Source organism: Toxorhynchites rutilus, chromosome 3, assembly GCF_029784135.1.
Source record: "Toxorhynchites rutilus septentrionalis strain SRP chromosome 3, ASM2978413v1, whole genome shotgun sequence".
NCBI classification, from domain to species: Eukaryota; Metazoa; Arthropoda; class Insecta; order Diptera; family Culicidae; genus Toxorhynchites; species Toxorhynchites rutilus.
This window is the reverse complement of record NC_073746.1, coordinates 287206247-287229983: the sequence shown is the minus strand read 5'-3', so window position 1 is coordinate 287229983 and position 23737 is coordinate 287206247. Positions and strand designations below refer to the sequence as shown.

General features: G+C 36.1%; 1 protein-coding gene across 1 annotated transcript in view; it reads left to right on the top strand.

The window, feature by feature from the left end:
* The first annotated feature begins 16777 nt into the window (after positions 1-16777).
* LOC129779040 (uncharacterized) overlaps positions 16778-23737 on the top strand; it is a 114841-nt gene continuing 107881 nt past the window's right edge. Inside the window, exon 1 of the mRNA XM_055786283.1 lies at positions 16778-17452. Coding sequence (XP_055642258.1) covers positions 17450-17452 — 3 coding nt within the window. The 5' untranslated portion in view covers positions 16778-17449. The remainder of the gene's footprint in view (positions 17453-23737) is intronic.

The window sequence follows — 23737 nt, the reverse complement described above, 5'->3', positions numbered from 1 at the left end:
GTATCGTCCCTATTGAAATACCCGTTAGTTTCGAATATCCGCAGTAGATTTATATACGTTGAAAATTCAAAATTCAAATGAATACTTTGAATTAATATTTAAACATAGCTGATATGTTGATTTAATGAAACATGGGTGTAGCTAGGATAAGCAGGGTTCGTTTAATATGTTTAAATCTGGTTATCCACAGAGTACTTTTACTTCAAAAATCATAATTTCAAATTAAAAAATTAAAAAATATATCTAACGTAGTAAGGAAAAGAAATAGCTGGAGTAGGAGTGTTGAAATTGTTACAAAGAATACAAAATCACTACTGTTGAATCTGCTTGGATAGTTCAAGATGTTTTTTTTATTCTTAAAAGATGTCTAATTAACATCTCAATACATTCATTAATTAACACCAATTAACATCTTCTTCGCGGAGTGAAATTAATAAAACTTGTTTGGCAAATAATTATTTTAATAATTATAATTTAATTTTTTTTTCATGTGCATCAGAGTGCTAATGGACGGCGCCAGTGGTTGTATGGTTAGCGTAACAGCCTCACAATCCGATCGGCCTGGGTTCAATCCCAGCTGGCGTCGTTGGGATTTTCTGAGGCGAAAAATCTCTGGTTACGTCTTCCTTCGGAGCGGAAGTAAAAGAAGTTGGCCCGGCTCATGAGTTGTTGAGTCTGATAGGTAGGAACAGGTGGAGTCGCCTCCCTGATGTCGGTGATTGGCACTAAAGTGGCGGAAATAGGCCGACGAAAAATAAGCGAAGATAAAAAAAAAAAAAAAAAAGAGTGCTAATGAAATCGGTCATCTCAAATTTACGAAAGGGACTTACTGAAAAATGTTGATTCCCGTAAAAAATACACTATACAAAATTTCAGCTCGATCGAACTTTATTTACTAGTGTCGCGAAGACGTCAAAGTTTGAGTTTTTCGAAAACCGTGAAACCACCCAATGTACTTGAGTTTGGGAGTAAAATGTATATTTCATAAGGGAGTACATGTTTTCGGAGTTTTGGGAAAATATTGTTTGATGCCAAATGACTTCAAATTGCATGAAACGTCGAGATGTACAGTCATCTCAAATTTTGTTTTTGTCATCTGGGTCCCAGAGAGTCGATTTTTAATAATATCCCTTGGTTGATTTTACGGCTTTCAAAAAACTCAAGCTTTGACGACCTGGCGACACTAGTAAATAAAGTCCGATTTAGCTGAAATTTAGCATAGGGTATTTTTGGCGGGAATCAACATTTTGCAGAAATCTTCTTTCGAAAGTCACTTTTTCCACTTTCCACTTTTTCCACAAAATATGCAACAAAGCAAAAATTAACGTAACACGTAATTCTCGCTGCAAGCATTTTTTTTTCCAATGGCAATCCGTTTTCCTCAGCCCAAGTAATGACTTTATTGATTCCACATAAGGCTGTTTCATTTGAAATCAAATTTCCGGACTCTTCATCTTCATCAACCTGATGTTGCTCAAAAAATTATCTAAAACGAAACGAAGTTTTATCATCGATTATCATCGATATCAAACGATTTTTAATCATCGTAGAAAGATGTATTTGGATGCAAAACAATGTTAACTATGTCATCGTCCGTCAGAGCCTCAAACTCCACTTCCTCGTCATGCACGGTATTGTCTAGGTCCATCTATTTTCGCTGAATCGAATGTATGCGTTCTCTTACAACCGACAACGGACTATCAGCATTTTCGATGACGTGACAATGGAATCGGCCGGTGCCTCGTTCCAAGCCTCGGCCACCCAAAACATAGCATCCTTAATGTTTATTCGCTTAACCTAGTAATCTATTTCCATTCCATTCTTTGTTTTTAAGAAGCTTTAAACTTTGCAGTCAATTCGCCTCTATGTCATTTAGCTCTCTTTGGCGTACAAAAAGCTCACGCATGAGCTTTTGCTTGTAGCTGGACTTGACCATTTGAATAATATTTTGATCCATTGGTGGGCGATGAATATTTTTTTTCGATTCACAAAACATAATTCATTTCCCCAGGACGCGCCAGACAATTTCTGGCTATGACACTGCAATATACAAATAAATCAGTGCAAATCATAGTCTTTTTTATATATTTTAATTTTTTAAATTTTATTTTTTTATGATTCGATTATCCGGAGTGAAACAAAATCAATACTCCGGATAATCGAGTCCGATCTGTATTATAATGACAAGTTTTGGTAGGAGTACTAGTATTTTAAAATCAAAGGTAAATCAGAAGATCAATCAATGAACAGTTCTGCGATTGGACCCATGAACGTGCGCTCAGTTAGAAAACGTGAATTTTATAACGTGATTGAAACAATATCAATAATATCGGCCCTTCGACCAAAACTTTGAAAACAAAATAAATTTAAGCAGAAAAGTATATTCACAGTTTCCGCATTGGTGAAAATTATCACAAAAGCTTCAAGACCATGTCATATTATCATATGTCACTCACTTGGACCCATTACACAAGGATTTTACTAAGATGTTTTAGGATCTTCAAAATTCTGAAATTCCTCAATGGGCAATAAATTTGTACTATATCACAGCCATGAAATGAACCAAGATGCTAATGTAAGAAAAGTCGATTATAATCAGCACAGTAAGGAGCTCAAGCAGGAGTACGACCTAGGTTGTCGAAAGTTCTGGTTCACAGTACCCTGCGATTTGAGACATTGGTGAAAAGTATCTTTTCTTTTTTCAATCATTATACTTTGTCGAAAAAGGCTTCATTGTGGTTACAAGATTTAAAGCTTCAACTAACCAATATTGAACCATATTTTTATATTTTGATAGTTGCGGATAGTTTGCGATTTGAATGTTTTTATAATTTGTGAGTAATTTGTATCAATAGTTATTAATAACACTTGATATTTATTAAATTTTGTGTTTATTTATTTTGTTGAATGTGATGGGAAATTTTATTCTCTGTATTATAGAGACTTTCAAAACTTTGGCTGGTTCGTCACATTACTTCCATTTTTGGGAAGAATGTCAGGAGCGTGAATTGAATTCGTGATCTTTAGCGTGAGAGATACGGATGTTACCACTACGCCAGATTGCCTCCGTGAGAAAATAATATCAAGTTTACTCATTTAACTAATTGCAATGTTCTTCATATATGTAGCAAAAAACGTTTCTTAGCACATATAGGATTACGTCTTTCGGGAACATATTGGGGAACCAAATTGAAAAACGAAAATAGATCGCATCGCATGTCCAATGTCAAACGCTTATTGCTCAGTCATTTCATGATGAATTGATGGGATTTTTGCGTAAATCGATTTCGGCACAACATAACCATTTTTTTAATTGAATGGAAAACTATATATCATGAAACTAACTACCGAACAATTGAAAAATCTCAACCGTTTTTCAAACGGAAATACATCGTTCTGATTGGTCAAAATTGAAAATACAAGCTTCCTCTTGTGCTCACATCCGCTCATTACGATAAAAATGAAAAAAAAACGAAATGATAGATTAACGAAAGTTTTGCATTAATTATTTTGGGCACACCATGACAATTATTTGCGATGAAAATGAATAAAATTGTATATTTTATGAAACTACAGACTTCAAAACCAACATGCCTGGAGAAATCGATATTGCAAATACATGAAAGTAGGGAGAGCTTTTGTTCCCACCGAATTGTGTTCCCTAACAGAGATCTCAAAACCAAGAAGCCTGGGGAAATCAGCATTGCAAATATATGTAAGTCGGACACATTTTTATATTGCAAGTAAGGTGAGTGATACCAATAACTCTAGCAAATAAAATTAAAATTTGGAAATTTAATGTTGGTTGCTTCGTGAAATTTCTTATCAATGACCGATCACTGCATTGTGAAACATTTCGCACAAGTGTAAGTGTAAAATTGTATATGGTAGCGATTGTGTTAAAATAACTTGAAACATGAAACGATTTATTTCAATTTTCATAAATAAAAACCAATGTGTGCTCCCGCTCGAGAATGAAGCGTCCGGTTTAAGCTGTTTGTTTTTTGTTCATTTTCACCAAGGGAACGTTCATGCGGCGAGAAAAACTGGAAAAGTGAAGGAATATTCCAAAAGGTGATTTCCCATATGCTCTACATATCGTATTAGGTGCTGTTAGTCCAATTGAAATTCGCATTGAGGCATATAGCATCGTGTTCCGTTGAGATTGAAGCGTAAACAGAAATGAGTTGAATGAACAACACTCCGAATGTAAACATTACCTTTTCCATTTCAAATATGTTTCTCAATAATAGAGTAACATGTTTTTTCTGGTGAGAAAAATGATAATTGTGTTTGATAATGATTATTATCTTATATTTTATTGGTTTTTTTTTTCTTTATTTAATCCAAACATAACACAGGAGCCATCTCGTCTCGGGCAAAAGAGAGCGGCTTTCATCATATATCATTCCACTTCGGCATCTTTTATCTTGAAACGCACCATCTAACGACTAATCATCATCCTTCTGTCATCATCACTCGATTATAAACACTGGTGGAGTGAACAAACAATACCCAACAACCAAACAAAACTCCCCTTGACAGGGCCACCAAATTATTATCAAAAGGTATTACGATTTATTTACGAGTACGATGTATTTTTGGAAAAAAACTTATCGAAATCAAGGAGTCTATTGCCCAACATAGTTTGAGAACCCCTGCCCTAGACTAATGGAGAAGAGGTGTGATAACTGCTAACTGCTACTTGCCTAATTATTTTCTAGCTTTTAGTACAATATTATGTTTAATCACAATGAAACCGTTTAACTTAAAAAGTTTCTGTTACTTATTTTTTAAGCTTTTAAAACAGATCATCATTTGCGCATTTGACCCTCCAGTCCACGAAATGGCATTATTTCTGTCAAAGATGAAATGTTTTCAGCCAACGCTAGTTTGGGTGTAGGAACGCTAAAACTGTTCGAAATATAATATTCTAGTTGGAATTTGCAATGAAATACATATGCCTTTCAAAACAAATCTTTTGCATTCAGAGTATTCTGTCTACCCGTGGAAAGTACTTAGTTCTGATTCATCATTCTGTGTGAAACTGCTCTGAACCTAAATGATGCTATTCCTCCCCCTGAACGGACCGTTGTTATAGACACAGGCTGTAATCTTCAAAATTTCTGAAAACATCGTTCGCCGCTCACTAAATCGGACCATTTGGTCCATGTTGATGAAATCAAGCAGTGCAGATAAATTTTTGTTTTGGCTTTTCCTTTGTTTTTCGCTATATTTTGTAGCGATTCTGCAACACAAGTTTCTCTTGAAAATACAATTATCATTTCTTCAATGAACAGCTGAAGTAATCCATTACACTTCTATTATATTCTAACAAAACAGGATGCAACCCGTCATCCTGTTTTGTTAGAATATAATAGAAGCGTTTGTGGCGTCAAGTTTTCATTGTCAATTAACGCCCATTCCACCCAAATCCGCAAAGTTGAGTATGAATAGCGTTGAACGACTAAATTAACTTGCAGTTGACATCATCCACTCCGTCAAGCGGCAACAACTGATCGTAAATTCCATTCACTGCAGCCGTTGCCGCAGCAGCAGCAGGAACATTAGCTGTGCAATAAAACGCAGTAAAACACAAATATAGTTGTCGCATCAGACGCATGTCGAAAAGCAGCGTCGTAAATACGTGGCTTCAGCGGCAGCATTTGTCTTGCGGTGTGGACTTGTATAAACTGAAGCCCTGCGCGATGTTTACGCCTGATAACGACCCCAGGGTGCGATCTCGTCAACACGGAGATATAGTTTAAACAAATACGCATATTGGGCCTCCCAGATATGAGGAAATTGGTTCGCAATTAGGTCCTAACACTATACAATTAATTTGAATCGAGCCAAATCAAACGCTACGTTGAGCCTCATGAATAATTCAAAAGCTGCCCGGAGCCGGCACACAGCATAGTAGTTTTCCCCTGTTTTTTTTTTGTGCATACATTATTCCAAGCCACAGTATATGTTCTCCCCGGTCTCGATGCAGTTCCGTTTAATTTGGTTGGAAAAATTCAACTCACCTACTTTTCGAGCTCAACCATTAGCATTAAGAAAGGTTGCTATGCTACCCATCGGAAGAAATGCATTGCGAGAGTGAGAGAGGAAGAGCCGTAGCATAAACGAGGCTGAGAGCAGCAGATGAACTGCGTTGAGCATGTTGGGAAGGAAATTCACCACTTTCGCTTTTATTTTGCCGCGCCGCGTTTACTTTCGCTCTCTCTCACTTGGCTTGAGGGAAGCAGCAGCAACGATGGGAACGAAAACGAACACACGGTAACCGCATCGCTTCACTTTCGAGACAGGAACCGGCTTTTGGGTTTTATGACGGCATACACAGCAACGTGACCACCAACTGCCGCTATCACACGCCCCATTGGTACATTGTTGTGCCTCTCGAATGGGGGCTGTGGGAGCGGTTGGATTGGATTGCGCAACACCGAGGAGATAAACCCGAAACCGGAATGATCCGAAAACGGAAAGTATGCAAGTACACATCGCCGGCATGCGGAGTTATGTGCTGAATACGGTAATCATCTAGCTAATTAAATGAATTATAATAACATTACTTCATTCACCCGATTTTCGAATGGAACAAATATTGTTGAAGCTCGAAGAATTCTTATTTATGCTACATTCGAAACATTGGAAGCTATAGCCATTATTTACTAAATAAACTGCCAGTTCTATCGGTTGTTATTCAATTAAACCTATGCTAATAATATCACCGTGATACAAAAACATGTGAGCATACATCACATAATGTAGGTTATAGGAATGATCGAACACAACACATGAATACACCTTTAACGATTGTTGATATCAGGATATCAAATATATTTCGGAATCGAGATATATTAGATCATTGTGACCAATCATGACCACTTCGACCTTTATGCCGAAAAGTAGGGGTAGTGGGGTCAAATTGGTCATCGGGGGCAAAGTGGTTACCTGCTCGTTTTGTAGTATAACTATTGACTATAGATACCATATTGATAGTCACCTTATGTTTGAAGAATTTAATGACCTTTGAGTCTCTGTACTTTAGTAGAGCTGTCGGATATCAAAATATAAATAAAAACAGAATTTGCTCTCTCGATAGCCATTCGGCCGTAGTTCTGTGCGCATGGTATCTAAGGAATTTCTAGTGAAATTTAGATTATTCAAACTGATATATTGGACAAATCATCAGTTTGGGCGACTGTTAACATATTCTGGGAGAGGTGCTCTTGAAGAAGATCCTTTTGTGGCTTTGACCCCGGATAAATATGCCACTCCAACTAAACCAAGCCTCATTGTGCGGAACGTTATGTGTTTCTTACTACGTTTTTGTATGCATGAGGAAATTTAAATTGAGACTCTAGGTGAATAGACCAAGCTTATTTTATACATTTACCTACTATATCAAGCATGATTTGAACAAATTTGGACGAACAAAACACATAAATCTATCCCATTTAGCTTGATATGTGCCAGTGATCACTTTGCCCCCACTACGTGACCACTTTACCTCCAAACAAAAAAAAAGTTCGATTTTTCACCTTTTATTCTAATGTTGAAAAGTGTACTATCTTGATTTTTTTAGTCAAAGCCGTTTGCTATCTTGAAGAACAATGAGTTGAACTATACTATTCTTCGAGAAACGGGAACTGAATCGGTAAGTGGACGCTGGAAATGGGCATATTCCTTAGGGTGACCAACATGAAATTGGTACGCCGCCAGTGATTGTATCGTAATGCATTGAAATTCTGACAGGTAAGCGCTTATGATGATAACTTCAACTACTAAAAAGTATTGACATATCATAGCATGAAAAATTACCGCTCCTATTGAATTAGAAGGCATTCTTGAAAGGTATAAATCACGGAATTCCACAAAATCATGTTATATTTGTTCACAATTTGTGAATTTCTTCATTGTGTCGTGATTTGAAATCCGAATACTATTACTTTGAATTCCAGACACTTTTTGTAAACATCATTTTTTTGAGCGAAATTAGTTATTGATTTTTGTACAGCTTATTATTTCATTGTTATTCTATTATAATCTTAAACCAAACATCAATAATAAACAAAAGTTATAAAATCTTCATATGTAAAAGAATGATTTTCCCACGTATGTGTAAAATATTACCACATGAGAACGGCTGATCAGATCAGCTCGGTCAATATATTTTTTGAGTTTGTCTGCACCCAAATATGAATGATAGAGTACTTTGGAAAATATTTGAGATGGATAGAAAAATTCGAAGAAATTAACTATGTTTATCTCTCTATCTATATTAGGGTGCCAATTCAAATGGTCATTTCTAATTTCAAAAAGTTACCTCATAAAAAATGTTCACCACCTCGAAAAAACACCCTATGCCAAATATTAGCTCAATCGGACTTAAAGGAGAGTGGCGCAAAGCGGTCAAAGTTTGAGTTTTTTTTTTTAAATCGAAAAATCACCCATCATCGCGGGGTTTTCGAAAAAAAAAATTTGATGCCAAATGTCTTAAAATTGCATGAAACGTCGAGATCTAGCATCATCTCGAATATTTTTTTTGTCAAAAATTGACACTCTGGGACTGGGTTTTTTTCGGAATATGAAACGAAATATATGGTTTTGGGTACCAATAAAAATAGTTATCTCGATTTTTCATTCGGAACTTGCTGCGAAATGTTGATTATGATATACCCTTTGCAAAATATAAGCTCATTCGAACTTAATTTGTTCGTGTCAATTTGTTAGTGTCACGTAAAAAATTGAGTTTTTTTGAAAAACGATAGATCACCGAAAATCGGGGTTTTCAAAAAAATTGGCAATGTCAAATATCTTAAAATTGTATTACTCGTCGAGATTTACTAATATTAAAAAAAAAATTGTTAAAAAAAATTTTTTTGGCACTTGGTCGTTTTTTTAGTCTGAAAAATAGATTTTTAACATTTTTTTTAGAAAACTGTAAATATCGAAGTGCCATGCAATTTTAAGACATTTGGCATCAGAATTATTTTTTGACGTAGGACTACGTCTAACCGGAAGATATAGGGGGTGAAATGAAAATCTAGGCACTGAACAAGTAGGTAAAAATGCAAGATTTGGAACGCTTATAACTCGAGCATTTCTCAATAGATCGCAAAGGTTTTTGCATCAATTGATAGGAAATATATCTACGCATCTATCATAACGAATAACATTTCATTTTTCTTGAGATAAATAATTGAATAATTGTGAAATATCAAGCATTATCCAAATGCACTATGTGCCCATTTTTGATTGGTCCATTTTGTGCTCCTCATATCGTACCGACCAAAACGGGCAACCAGAGCAGCAGCGAAATACAATGAACCCGATTGGAAAGGAAAAAGAAAAAATATGAACGAAACATTGGTCGCAGTCTCACACATGCGTAATTCTCGAGCCAGCCAGTCAGCTTAAAAATCCCCGCTCCGCTGCCGTAACGATCATTCTCATCCAAATCATACACCACATCGTTTCGCATCACAACATATCAACAAACCAACACAAGCAGCCATGTCTGGACATGACAAAGGAGGAAAAGTGAAGGGAAAGGCAAAATCCCTATGCCGAGCGCGTTAGTACCAGTGCTCCAGTCCACCTAGTCGGCGTTATATAGTTTCGGCCGCCGAAGTGATCGAGTTGGCTGGCAAAGCTGTTCGCGACGATAAGAAAATCCGCATTCAGAACAGACCACATTCGGTTCGGTGGACATCTAGACAAGAATAGGCAGTTTCAGCGAGTGACGAGCAGAAGATAAAAGTTTGTTCTTCATACAAACTGCTTTGGTGGCAAATCCAGAACAAGGCAGCATCGATAGCGTTCGAAATGGTTTTTTTCAAAACCACGAGTACAAAGTTTTCTAAATTGGAACCATTCCATAAAACACGGCGCTTATCAGGGCCATTAAAACTTTCAAAAAAGAGTTTACGAAATACAGTTCAATGCATTCTAAAATATTATCCAAAATAATAATAAAACACAAATTGATTTTCTAGTCTTCGGTGCCTTCGTGTTTGTTAGAAACACCTGCATGTGAATCCAACGAGCGAACAAATCGTAATGAATATATTTTTTTGCCATCGCTGCCTTTTAACGCTCTTTCGTTCGTCTCGTTGGACTCGCCCCTTTGGCTGAGTCTGCTGATTTGTCTCTATCCTGTGAGCGTGTACCGCTAAAGTACAAAACGCGCGGATCCGCTGAAAAATATATCATTCTCTTTCAAACCGTAAATCAGTGTGGTTGTATGGCATCGTTTCACATCACATCGCATCAACGGATTGGTGCCGGAGCACCAGCATACCTAATAGCGGTTATAGAATTTCGGCCGCCGGAGTGCTCGAGTTGGCTTGCAAAGCTGCTCACGACAATAAGAAAACCCGCCTACAAAACAGAGCACATTCGGTTCGGTGGCAACAATCAGTTTCAGCGAGTGGCAAACGCAATCTCAAAACGGCAGCAGGTAGAAGAAAGAAAATGTTTGTTTATACAGACTGCTTTGGTGGCAAAACCAGCCACCGTAAAACACGGCGCCTTTCATGGCCATTAAGCCATTCAAAGAAAAGTTATTAAAAGGTATTCACAATACCAATGCATTCTAAAGTGACATAATATGGCATATAATATGAACTGAATTATTTTGTTTATGCTTGTTTTTGAACTTATTGGTGGTTGAGGTCTTTTAAATTGATCATTCAGCTTTCACAAACCCATACATGGTCTCCGAATTAAAAGTGGCTCCAAATAACAACACATTGTATGCAGGATGGCATTAACGAATTTTCTCGGTAGCAAGAACTGCTGTCTTTAGTTGATAACTGATGTTGAAAATTGACTGACGTTACATCTGCATTGTATAGAAACATAACTAAGGAGCAATATGATGAGCTATGCATTTCCTGCTACTCTGTTCTTATTTTAAAGGACTTTAATTCGAAGGTCATCCGTCCCTGTATTCACATTGATTTTTCAGAACGTTTATAGCTCGTCTATTCCTCGACAGATTGTAGAGTTCGTCTCCAAAACCTCAGTTCTTTTTCATTTTTATTTATTTTGTTTGCGGAGACTACAAATATTACAATTCATTCGTCTCCGAAACCACAGTTTAAGGTACGGTAATGTGCTCAATGAACTGACGACCACCTATGCATTCCTTATCAAAGCCATCATTTTGATTGTACGATATGTGCATACGCCGAAAAATGCCCGGCGTTGAACATTTAATGAGTACAAAGCCTTCGGAAAAAAAAATCAAGAATCAACTATAAGACAGTGAGAAAAAAATGAGAAATTTTTACAAAAAAAAACGCAAAAACACAACCAAAAGGTTCATTTCAGAACTCCCAACATGTTCATAAAGAGTAAACAGTAAACTAATCCATATTTCAGGTAGAGAGGTAGGTATTCACGTAGGAGAAGACAATAAAACAACATATTAAAAATATATATTTAGAATAAGCTGTCCCCGTTGTATAGTCCTACGTCACTCCGGTTATGTCCCCGACATTACCCACCCGTCTTTTTTAAATTCCGATTTTCGGTGATTTTTCGGTTTTCAAGAAACTCAAATTTTAACGTCTGCAACACTAATGAATGAAGTTCAAATGAGCTAATATTTTGCATAGGATATATTATCGTGCAAATCATCATTTCATAACAAGTTCCGAATGAAAAATCAAGATAATTAATTTTATTGGCACTTAAAACCATACGTTTCGTCTCGTACTCCAAAAAAAATGTCCCAGAGTGTCGATTTTTGACAAATTTGTTTTTTTTCGAGATTACACTAGATCTCGACGTTTCATTTGGCATCAAACATTTTTTTTTCGTAACCCTTTAAACCCAAACCCAAAAAACTCAAATTTTGATCACTTTGCGCCACTCTCCCTTAAGTCCGATTGAGCTAATATTTGGAATGGGGTTTTTTTTCGAGGGGTAAACATTTTGTGAAACATGTGAAACACAAATTTCTGCATTACTCGAGAATTAATCAAGCAAATGAAACCAAATTGGGCATATTGAGGTTTTAAGGTGCAATAAATGTTTCTATGATGGTTAAACTCTTCACCCCCCATCTCTAAGGGTGGGCTGTCATACAAATGAAACACAAATTTCTGGATAACTCGAGAACTAATCAAGCACAATTTGGGATGTTAGTGTTGTTGGGTATGATAAATGTTTCTGTAATGGTATGACACCCCTGCCTCCTCTGGAATGGAGAGGGGGTCCCATAAAAATATAACACATATTTCAACCAAAAATATTCCAACCAAACATGACAATTAAAAATTTTCAGAAAACTCTGAAGGAGAAAGGGAAAATTCGGAAAAATAAATTCCCATATTTTCTTCAATAACATAGTGACAAGTGCTGTTAGTCCATTTGATGTTTGCGCTAGCGAAATTGATCATTGTTCGAAACTAGAAATGGATTTTAATGTGATGAAACGTACTGCTATATCCTCTTTTATCTATACCAAAAAAAGGATCGCCGGATGTGTTGATAAGTGCAGAATTCGAGGAAAGAATTGTCCAATTTAGGTCTGTCTTTATTCTATCATATTTTCTGTATCAAACATTTATTCCATGTAACGGAGAAACATGTTATTTGCAAGTGGTTAAAAATCTTGAACGAGAATTGTGTCTGAAAATAATCTGATATTATAATGATGAGATTTGTTAGAAATACTAGAAATTTTATAGTAAAAGGTAAATTCAACTGGGTCGAATAGAAGATCAATCAACGAACAGTTCTGCGATTGACCCATGAACTTGCTCATAGTAAGAAAACATGAATGTTTGAAGGTATTGATAACAAAAAACAAATTTTGGGTGGGACGTTTGCCGGGTCAGCAAGTTCCAAATATTTCAACTGATCAACTACTCACCCGTATTCTGGAAACCGATCGAATCAAAATTACCCTAACGAATTGCAATTTTGCATTCTACAATCGGTTCGATTTAAGTCCAATCGAGTTGTGAAAATGTGGGAGCATTGCCACGCAATTCGACTTTGACAAACATTGAGCTCCGTGTTCCATTTCTGTGAGGCAAAAATGGTAGTGGATATTCGGGTGAAAAAAAAAAGATTTTTAAACAAAATTTTCAAACGAAAATAATGATTTTATATTATGAATAAAGTTGCACCAAATGCATGGAAATTTATAGAAAAAATCAGCTCTGCCTTCTATGTACTTAAACAACAGGGCTGTTCAAATTAGAATCAGGACTGTCCTCTCTGTACTTAAACGACATCGAGTGATAATTTTGATTCAAATTTCAATAAATTAAAAATTGCTTTCGGGTCTGCCAATCTGATACAGAGTAAATTGTTCCACGAATACGGACGAATAATTTTGACGTTTTTTGCGACAAGGCGAGGTTGCCACATTTGCATAGAACGATTGAATTTGAGTCGAACGGATTTAAGAATGCAAAAATCGATTCCGGCCGAATCGTGAAATTCGATCAAGTTTCAAACCAATCGCATTCCGAAATGTGAATTCTGTTCGATACTGTTATCACATGGCCCATTGAATGACAAGAAATAACGAAATAATGCGGTTCCAAATAGAAAGGTACATCTGCTCCATTGAAGCTACCTGGTGTAACGTTGGTTTCCCAATTCATGAACGGGGCCCAGCAGCTATAAATTTAGCCGTCTATCTTAAAAATGACAAGGGCATATTTTCCACGAACAAGACAGAATTTGAACGAAATTAATAGTGATTTTATTTATTTTATTTTTCTGCTTTACGACAAAAATATATTATGTTTTTTCTCTTTACATTGAACTTTAAAGAGTTACGTTAATGAAATACATTGAATCGAGAAACATCATATAAACATCCGTTCAAATCGTTCAATTCGTTCTTTTTTTTTCTCGACCACGATCGGATAATTTTGAAGATCGTTAAAACATTCAAAAACACGCTTCCAATATATTAGTTATGTTTTATTCAACACCCACTATATTCACTGGCAGAACAACTTTTGTCGGGTTTATTTTATAATTATTACTTTATGAACATACTCATTCGATTTCTTAAATACGAAATTTCATCGTTAAAATTTGATCCGTCCGGATTTAAAATCATTTTCTGAATCTGCTTTTTATTCCGGACATGGGTTTGTAAAACACAAATATTTGTTTCGATTTTTGACATTTTTTGTCAACATCTAGGTACAATACTTGACACTACACTAAATTGATACAATAGTAACTATCCGTCTCATTAATCCAACATGCAAAAGATGTTATGGTTTAGGTATGATATTGAACGTTATGAAAAGTGTCTGGATTAAAAAGGCGTCCAGATTCGAAAGCATTACAGTATGGCTTTTCTGTTTTAATTTCAAGAAAAGTTCAGTTTATGGACACCGATTGCATATGGAAAACATACTCCACAAACAGTAACATATGAATACTGACTGCAGTGTTTTGAAAGTGAAGATTGTGAAACCAGCGACAAAGATACAAGCAGTGCATGGAAACGCTGAGATGTGCGCATTATTGGAATAAGATCTCGTTAGATCCTAAGAAGGGACTCGACAGGCATTTTCAAATCGTCTTAAGGTATGATACAAGCACTCGTCTTAAGGTATGATACAATGACTCATAAATGACTCATAAAATTAATAAAACGAATCGTTCATTCTGAGAGTACGCAGAGCATTCTGTATTTCTCGAACATTTTGCGATGCAGTGCTTCTCTATAATCTACCCCAAACTTTGAGAAATCGGCTAGAAAAAACGGCTGAACGTATTAATGTGAAACGTTTACGGTTGTTTAGGGAATACACTAGGCTCAAAGTTAGCCTGAAAACATTAGAACTTACTGCAATATTTGCAGAATTACAGCAGATCTATTAAAGCACTGTAAAAATCCAAATTCGTAATCGATGCAAAAAACACAAGGATTTATTGGAGTTTTCAAAACAACTTACTTTAGATTTGCGGTGCGATGGTTGTTTATTGATTAATTCATCGTCAAAGACGAAGGGGTAATTTTTCATTCAAGCCGAAATATCTTTATATGGAAAGGTCCTACAGGAACGTTATAGGAACCAAATGAAAGCTGGTTGATAGGGTTTATTGGATTTGGTGTTGAGTTGGTTGGCAAAAAACTGTGTTAGTTCACATAATCTTTGAAAAAAAACATTGTTTATTTCTTCTGCCCATGTTTGTATAGGAGACGTAAGCGACAACATGAACAAAATCGACTTGTTCGTCGTTTTGCATTCTACGCAATGTAGTACGTTTGCTCAACATGCAAACAAACATTTTTTGTTCGAAAACATTTTACACATTTTGAGAAAACGTTTCCGAAAAATCATTGTTTGTCCGGATAACAGACGTAGCTCCATACAGCTTTCATACATCGTTCGAAAATCAACAATTATCGGTATGCTATGCATGTGCTATAAGTATGTGCTATATATAAGCTAATGTATAGCTATAAGCTATATATAATATAGCTAATCTATAGCTAATAGTCTAATCTATAGCTATAGCTAATAGTATAGCTATAAGTATGTGCTATAAGCTAAATCTACATTTGAATCACATTCTTTGTAGAGTCTAAACATGCCTGTCACGATAGTGTCTTATTACTTAGTGTTTCCTAATAGATGAATATAAGAAACCATTGAAACACTGCTCATATAATTACTATTTTCTGTACACTGCACTGTGATGAACAAAGAGAAGCAATTGTGTTTTTTAATGTTATAATTACTTTTATTTCTGCATTTGAATCTTCAAGTAGATAATGAAAGAATCAGATCAGTAGTAAAATTAAAATAATATTGGTTCTTAGTGACTCTTCGGATTCGACATCGAATTATTCCACATACTCAGCATTTTGTCATACCCTTGGTGTAAGTCACTTTACCATCTTTATGCGATTGATCGTGATAACGGTAAATCATGTTGCTAAAATTACCAACATTATTATCTTCCTTGTTTTGTGAAATACGTGTTTGTCGTATCATTATGTATTATTTTGCTGGTTTAGAAAACGACAATTTTCTAAGTAAATTTTCGAGCTAATAAACTCGACTAAGTTTTAATTTGTGGTCGACACAAATATAAACAAAAAAAATCTACGCTTGTTTCTTGATTATTCAGAATCATAATCATAATCTTAAGTGCTATATGTTTAAATTATATGTAGGTATTATCTTAGATTAAAAACAAGGTACAAATGGCTATTTATTAGATGAACTGAATGAACCAAACATTGTATTATCATTCGTTCTTGTATCCGGGAATCAATATTTCACTAAAGATGCAAGCCGAAAGATGTTGAAAAAGAATAACAAAAATGTATTCCCATGGTATTAAGACGGATAAAATCAGAGACAGTCGGCTCCCAAACGGTTACCACACACTATCCGAGTGAAGGTTGTTCTTGGACCAATTTAGTCTTAATTAATTTTTATCTTCCTTTCTATTTCTAATGAAATTATCCAACATCTTCAGCTCTGCTTCCATCACCTCGGGGCTTTATGATGCACCGTTCTCAGCAACATTCACCACTCGCCGCTTGGAGTCCAAACAACAACCGATCATGAGATGAACTCACCTCAGCTACTCACCTCGCGAGTATCTCACGCGCATCTTGGCGCAGCCCCAAGCGGATGAACTGCACGGTGGAAACGGTGAGGAGGTTGCGCTTCTCTCTGCTGGCTCTCGAATTTCGAGCGCGTGTGTGTTGTTGATACGAAAGAGCTGCAAGGCTGGCTGTGCAACCGTCAAACCAAACCAAATCCCCAAAACCGCCGGAGTGGGATCTCTTGGTCGCGACCGATCGGAGGAAACGCCAAACTTGATCTGTATAATAGCGTTGTGGGGTTAAATTTTGAGGGCATTTAGCAAATTATCGTTGAGCTCGTCAGGTGGTGCTGTACATTTCCTTCTTTTTTTCGAGAGGTGAAAGCCGGTAGTGCGCGTGGTTAAGTAACGAACAGCGGAAAACAGGTGGAGTTAACCTGGGAAAAGTGATGATAAAAACACAAAATCACTAGAAGCGATTCTAAGCACAGCAACTGGAAGGAAACAAAGCTAGAATCTTAAGTGGAAACGTGCGTGATTGGAATACCGAAGGCGGTGAAATTTAAAACCATTATCTGCAGTTTACGTTCGTTGGCCCGGTTCCCGTTCGAGGCGATAGAAGAGTATCTCGGGAAAAGAGCTTCCGCCCAGAGAAGTGAAAGTGTATTGCCGTTCTGAAGCGCTCGTTTGTTGAAGAGGTGTTTTTTGGGTAGTGAGAACAGAAAACCAATACACGGTGTGAACGAAACAAAAACAGAATCCTTCGTCGGATTGTTGAACTAGTGTTCGCAGTTTTTTTTTGTGGTTTGTCCAAGGACGAGGGAATTCATTCAGGTTCGCACCCCGCAACGATTCGCACGTCGGCTGGATAAATTTTGCAAATCGAAAAATGGTAAGTGAAAACCCATCCTTCGCGTCAGTGTCTGCGGCGTTGAGCGTTTGTTTGCTTATCTTGGTCGATTGGTTTCCTCCGCTGTTGGATGTAAAATAGGCAAAAAAGTGATGACATTAGCACTTGGCAGCGAACAAAAAATTGCAAATCGATTGAGACGACCTCGTCTTTGGAGTTGTTACGAGAAACACAGAATTTATCGCTATTTGACGATTTGTCCGTTTTGGCGGATATTTTTTTGTCTTTATCCGTTTGCCCCCTGCATATGTTTACGAGAATGAGGGGGTGAAAAAAATCTGTACAAACTTCGGAGGCCGCTGTCAGCTGTGGTCGGGCGTTTCAGCTAACGTGTTGGCAAGGTTGGGAATCCTAAAGAAAGTGAGAGTTGATGGCGCTTGATGGCGATTGGTTTAGCATATAAAGTGCTTTCGTATGACACTCGGTGTGGGTATGGAACATTTTATTCCGTTCTTCGGTACTGCATTTGAATATTTCAGTGATATGCCCATCGGTGGCGGCCAGCCAGCGATCAGGTTATCCGGTTATGGCATTCCGATTTCACCTGAAACCGAATCGATACCGATGGTTCGGAATATAAATTACACGAAAAGGGCTGATAAAGGGATTACAGGCTGGGGATGGCCGTGCATTCAATTGGATTTTTTGTTTTAATTTCAGTGGGGGGAGGTACTGGGATCTAGTAGGATCATAGGCTGTTGATTTATACTTTAATTTGGGTTGCAGTGAATTTGAACAAACAAAGCGTTTTTCACTGCGATTTCAGCTTTGGATTTTGTATAGAACACTTTTAATAACCCAAAAATGAATTGAAATAATGATAAAAAGCAGATAAACATTTCCGAATGTTGAGTCTCATCTAGGCGATAAATAGATTTATACACAGATATCATTTTAGCGAATATATAATATTATATTATGAAACATAGTTCTTTTTAGATTTTGCGTGATTTTGCGTGAGTTTTTTTTTGATTTTGCGTGTTGAATAATTCTATGGCGAATTGTATGTAATTCTGAAGGTTAGTGAAGTCCTAGCGGCAGGGTTACCATATCTGCAGAATAATCTGCATTTATACAGATTTTCCAGACTTTTTGAAACCAAGAATCTGTAGATACAGATTACAGATTTTTTTTGGTTTTCATGCAGATTTACAGATTTTTCAAAATAATGATCCAATATTAGTTATGGCTTGATCTCAATAATATTTTTACCAACTCCCCAATTTTATTCATATAGCTTTCAAATCAGTCAGCATGAGAGTAATTTTAGTGTTCGTATGTGTCGTGTAGCTCAATATAAGGCGGAAAGATGCAAAAGTTTGCGTCCTCGACTAGCTTTACAGTGAATAAATAACACTGTTTATCTTTTGCCTAATAAATCACAGTGAATGCGATTTTTACGTAGATAGCATCAACATTGTCAAATTCATAATAACTTTGTCAATCAATGATGCTAAAGCTAAGATTATGCTTCATAATTATTATTATATAAAATTATAAATTCAACACTTTGCGGTCGTGTTAAATCTCGACACGTGTTATTGAATTATTAGGCAGTATTGTATAACTTTGTGAGATTTTGAAAGATGAACAAGATTTCTTTATTTTTTGTATACTGTTGATATGAATTTACTCAACAATGTTTTATGTTTATGTTTAAAATAAAATCGCTATAATTTTTCTTCATGTAATATCTTCCACATGAATTACAATAATAATTAGTTTATCGTCTATCGCCTCTTGTTTTTACGTTTGAACATACAGAACAATGCTCTTTACATTTACACAGTGCCGCAATACATCCATTAATCCTTTCCTCAAGCAAAATTCGTTTTGAAAAAGTGTGAACTGCTCCATTGGGCCTGATTCTCGAATACACTTCACGGTGGAAACGAACTGAAATGTATTCGCGATGACAACGGTACGGTGTCGACATCTGGCTTCGAAAATAGTTTCCCACTAAAACTCATCATTATAATATCAAATTATCTTCAGACAAAACTTTTGTATGAGATTATAATATCACATGAAGAAAACAAAGTTTTCCATTCACATTGAACACCAGTTTGATATGAAGAAGTTAATTTTCATTAATGATTTTTATTTGTAATGTGCTCATTCTGCCTGAAAACGCATTATTATCTTCGATACTTCACTAACTCGTAAAACGTAGTTCAATGGCGTACCGTTTATTTTGTTTCCACCGTGAAGTGCATTCAAGAATCAGGCCCATTGTTGCATAAATTATAATGTTAGTATACTTCTTTACTGTGGTGGCTGAGAGCAGACAAACGACCGCAAAGGATTAATACAGATTTCGATACAGATTTTTTGAGGCCAAAAACATAGATTTTATTATGGTAACCCTGCCTAGCGGTCGAATAGTCGTATCCCAAACACAGTGAAGTTCAACTGAGACATTGGTAGTTCTCCACTTGATGCTGCTGATTTGTTCGCAATCTCTCCCAAGCAACCACGAATACAACTTGAATATCCCAATGTTGCGCTCCCCATCAGGCGACATCATGGAAGTCTTAAACGACCTTGACGTATCCAAAGGCCCTGGTCAGATGGCATTCCAGCGTGACTTCAGAAGTATTGTGTACGTTCGCCCGCTTCTTGAATCTCTTGTTTTTATTTTCAAAATAACGTCAACGGTCGGAATAACGGAATCATGCTTGGGCTGATACGTGTTAGTTCGCTTCGCTAACGGTATGTGCCTTAATATTTCATCACACAAGCAAGAGTTCGCGTGCCGACTTGACGATGCTCGAGGCTATTGTGACTGCACTAAAAAAAGACATTGAGAAGTTACTTTTGTTAAAAAGAATGAAAAATAGGGTGTATTTACGCAACTAGTAAATGCAAATCGATTTTTCTTCATGAAAATCACATATAATCGATACGAGTTTGGGTTTGTTGAAAAGCCCCAAGTCTCTAGTTTCTAATTCTACCATAAGGCGTTTAAATTATTAAAATGTTTATGTTTTTTAAAGATTTTCCTCAAAGAGAAATTATGATCATGTTTTGACCACCTCTGATCATGGTTTGTCCAAAAAATGATCATGATTTGTCCGGTTTTCGAAATCACCACTTTTGAATGAAAAAGCTCGAATTTTCAGGTAAATGTTGCATTTAACATTGTTTGAGTTTACTGTCATCATATTGATCCATTCATGATTTAGGCTTTCTTCAGAATATTGCTTTTTCTTGAGCATTTTGAAAGTGTTCACCTCAACACACAGAAACTTTATTTCTGGTATGCGCCAAGCACACAATAAACAAACTGCAGCGCGCCAAGCGGTTGACATAGAAATCATGTGGACAAAACAACATTAATGAATTGAACAACTCATGATTAGACTTGAGGTCATAGAAATGCGTTAATTTAATGGTTTAGCCATGTAAATCTTATACTAAGGTGTGCATGTTTACAATGAATACGTGCCAAATAATCATCTGGTGATTGATTAAAAGTTAACTCAAATGGGGGGCGCATTGACACCAACGGATGGTGTATTTTATAAACATTAGGTTTTAATTTAAAACAATCGAATACCTGATTTGACAAAGGTGTGCTGAATTAGAGCATTCAAAAAGTGTACAAACCATGATCATATTTTCGACTGGACAAACCAAAATCATTTACCTTATCTAAAAATAAGAGAGGTATTGATTTTTCAGAATAAACATGTTTTCAGTATTCGTTCAATATTTATATGCGACTAGAATAAAATAAAATTCGTTACCGTGTGTTTTTCAAAGAATTTTGGTTTGTGAAGCTCACTGGTTTCAATTTGATGTGTCGATCATCTGAATCGGTACAGTAGTTCATAAATTATGAATTTTGAAAAAAAATTCCATTTACATTTTAGTCACCTTAAAATGAAAATGGAAATGTGAAATGAAAATATAAAAAAAAATATGGATCCACAATCCTGTTAGAATAACTTCAATTTAATTTGAGCAACGCATTTATAAAATTATGAATAATGTGTGTGTTATGCAAAAATATACAAGCATTCTCTACTTGATGGCATCTTTTGTATCATTTCATCTAATGTCACATTGGATTTGAACTTGTGAACAAAATTTAGTAGCTGGTTTATTATCGACGTTGAACGTATAACGCGTGAAAACTTAAGGGGGTAATATAGTGTAATAACGAAAATGGACACACGATTGGTATGTATACAGATCGGACTCGATTATATATAATCGGAATTTCACTTTCAACGTTAATTTTCGAATCCAGTACATAATCGAAAACGCTTTTTTTCTATTAATGTTTGACATTCATACATTAATGAAAAAATTGTTTTCTTGAGATTCGATTATGTATAGAATTTGAAAATAATTGTTGAAAAAAAAATGGTCGACTATATATAATCGAGTCCGACCTGTAGTTACATTTTAAATTTCATATCATTGCCCCTCCTACATTCTACTCTATAATATTTAAACCTATGACAAGACTTCTCAAAAGTGAAAAAGGGAAACAAATACCGAAAATCATAAATAATTCCGTGTGCGGATATAGTTTTTGCGGCTCCAATATTAAGCATTTTGAGTGATGCAATTTTTAAATTAATTGTGAGTGGAAAATTTGAATTTATTAAATAATTATATTGGCGAAATGTACAGTGTAATGTTGTGAGGGATATGATGAATAGTTGAAAGTGATGGAGTATTTCACTCTTTTCTCTCTCTCTCTCTCTCTCTCTCTCTTTGTTCTATTTCAGTTGCTGAGCAGACAAACGATGAGAGAGAGAGCGAAAGTATTTCTCTTGTGCGCGATAAGCTTCTATGCCTCATATGCTACAAACATGTCCATTTTCTTCCCACTATTTGTCTGTTTTACCCCACCCGTGGCCGAGTGTTTAGCATCTCACATTATCATGCCAGGTGTTCGGGTTCGATACCCGCTCTGGTCGGGGAATTTTTCGTCAAAGAAATTTCCTCCGACTTGCCCTGTGGTCACGCGTATTCTAGAACTTGCCCCTCAGAATACATTCAAGGCGTGATATTTGGCTTAAGAAATCTCAACTAAGTTTTAACAAATGACGCTAGTTAATGCATACGTTAAGACGGCAAAAAGTTCCACGGGGAACGTTAACGCCATTCAAGAAGAAGACCCATATCAACATATTTTTTTTTTTACTTTTCGGTCTGTTTTATTTTCAGTAAAAAACATTGGAAATTACTTTTTTGTAAAATATTTTGCCGAACAACTCGGAAAACAATACAGGAAAACCTGTTTTTGTGCGGTTTTTGTGCGATTTTTTTTTGTGCAGGATATGAAAAGAAGCATATTTGACAAAGTTATCGTCCATTTAGTTTTTTTCAATGGTTTATATGCATTTCAGTGCGAAAAAAAAACATATTTGCGTCTAAATTATCCACTTCTCAAATTATTCCCTTTTTACCATCAAAAGCTCTAAGTTGCGCATGATATGATTGGTAACAGCAACAGGTTTCGACATGCAACTAAAAGCACAATACAGCCACGCTCAACCGAAAAGGCGAACTTTCCAATCGCAAGGCTGGGAAACAAAAGGAAATCGAACGGTGAACGGCTTGGATTTGGGTTATTTTTATGGGTGAAGCTTTGCATTTTTTCAAACGATTTATTTTTTGTGCGGTCGCTATTTCCCGCACAAAAAAAAAAGGTTTGCCTGTATATTGAATTATAAGAAACTGTACAACATCTGGCTGCAGTTTTTTCTGTACGGAAACCCACGTTTTCTTCATGTCTACCTCAGATTTGACCACCTTGGGATGCTTCCGTAGTGTCTGGGATTCCGCTTAAACGCTTTCACGTCACGCTTGTTATCCTGATCACTAATAGAACATCCATTCGGACCGCATATCTCCTTCCGTTCGATGCTCAGAGTTTCGTAATTTTCAAAATAAAATACTCAATGGGTAATTTTCTACAGAGTTTTTTCCGTGATTTTATTTGGGTGGATAAACTTTTTTTTGCATTTGAAGCACTCCTGATTCTCGCTGCAGATTTTTTTTCTTCTTGTTATGTGTTGAGTTGAGTCTTTTCACTTAGCACTCCTAATTTCACTGCAGATTTTTTTGCTTGCACCGAAACGTCACGATGCACCGAAAAATGGACGTGATGCGTTTTCACTTAGCACTCCTAATTCTTGCAGCAGATTTTTTTTTCTTCTTATTAACAATGCACCGAGAAATGGACGTTGTGTTTTCACTTAGCACTCCTAATTCTTGCTGCTATTTTTTTTTTCTCTTCTTATCAAC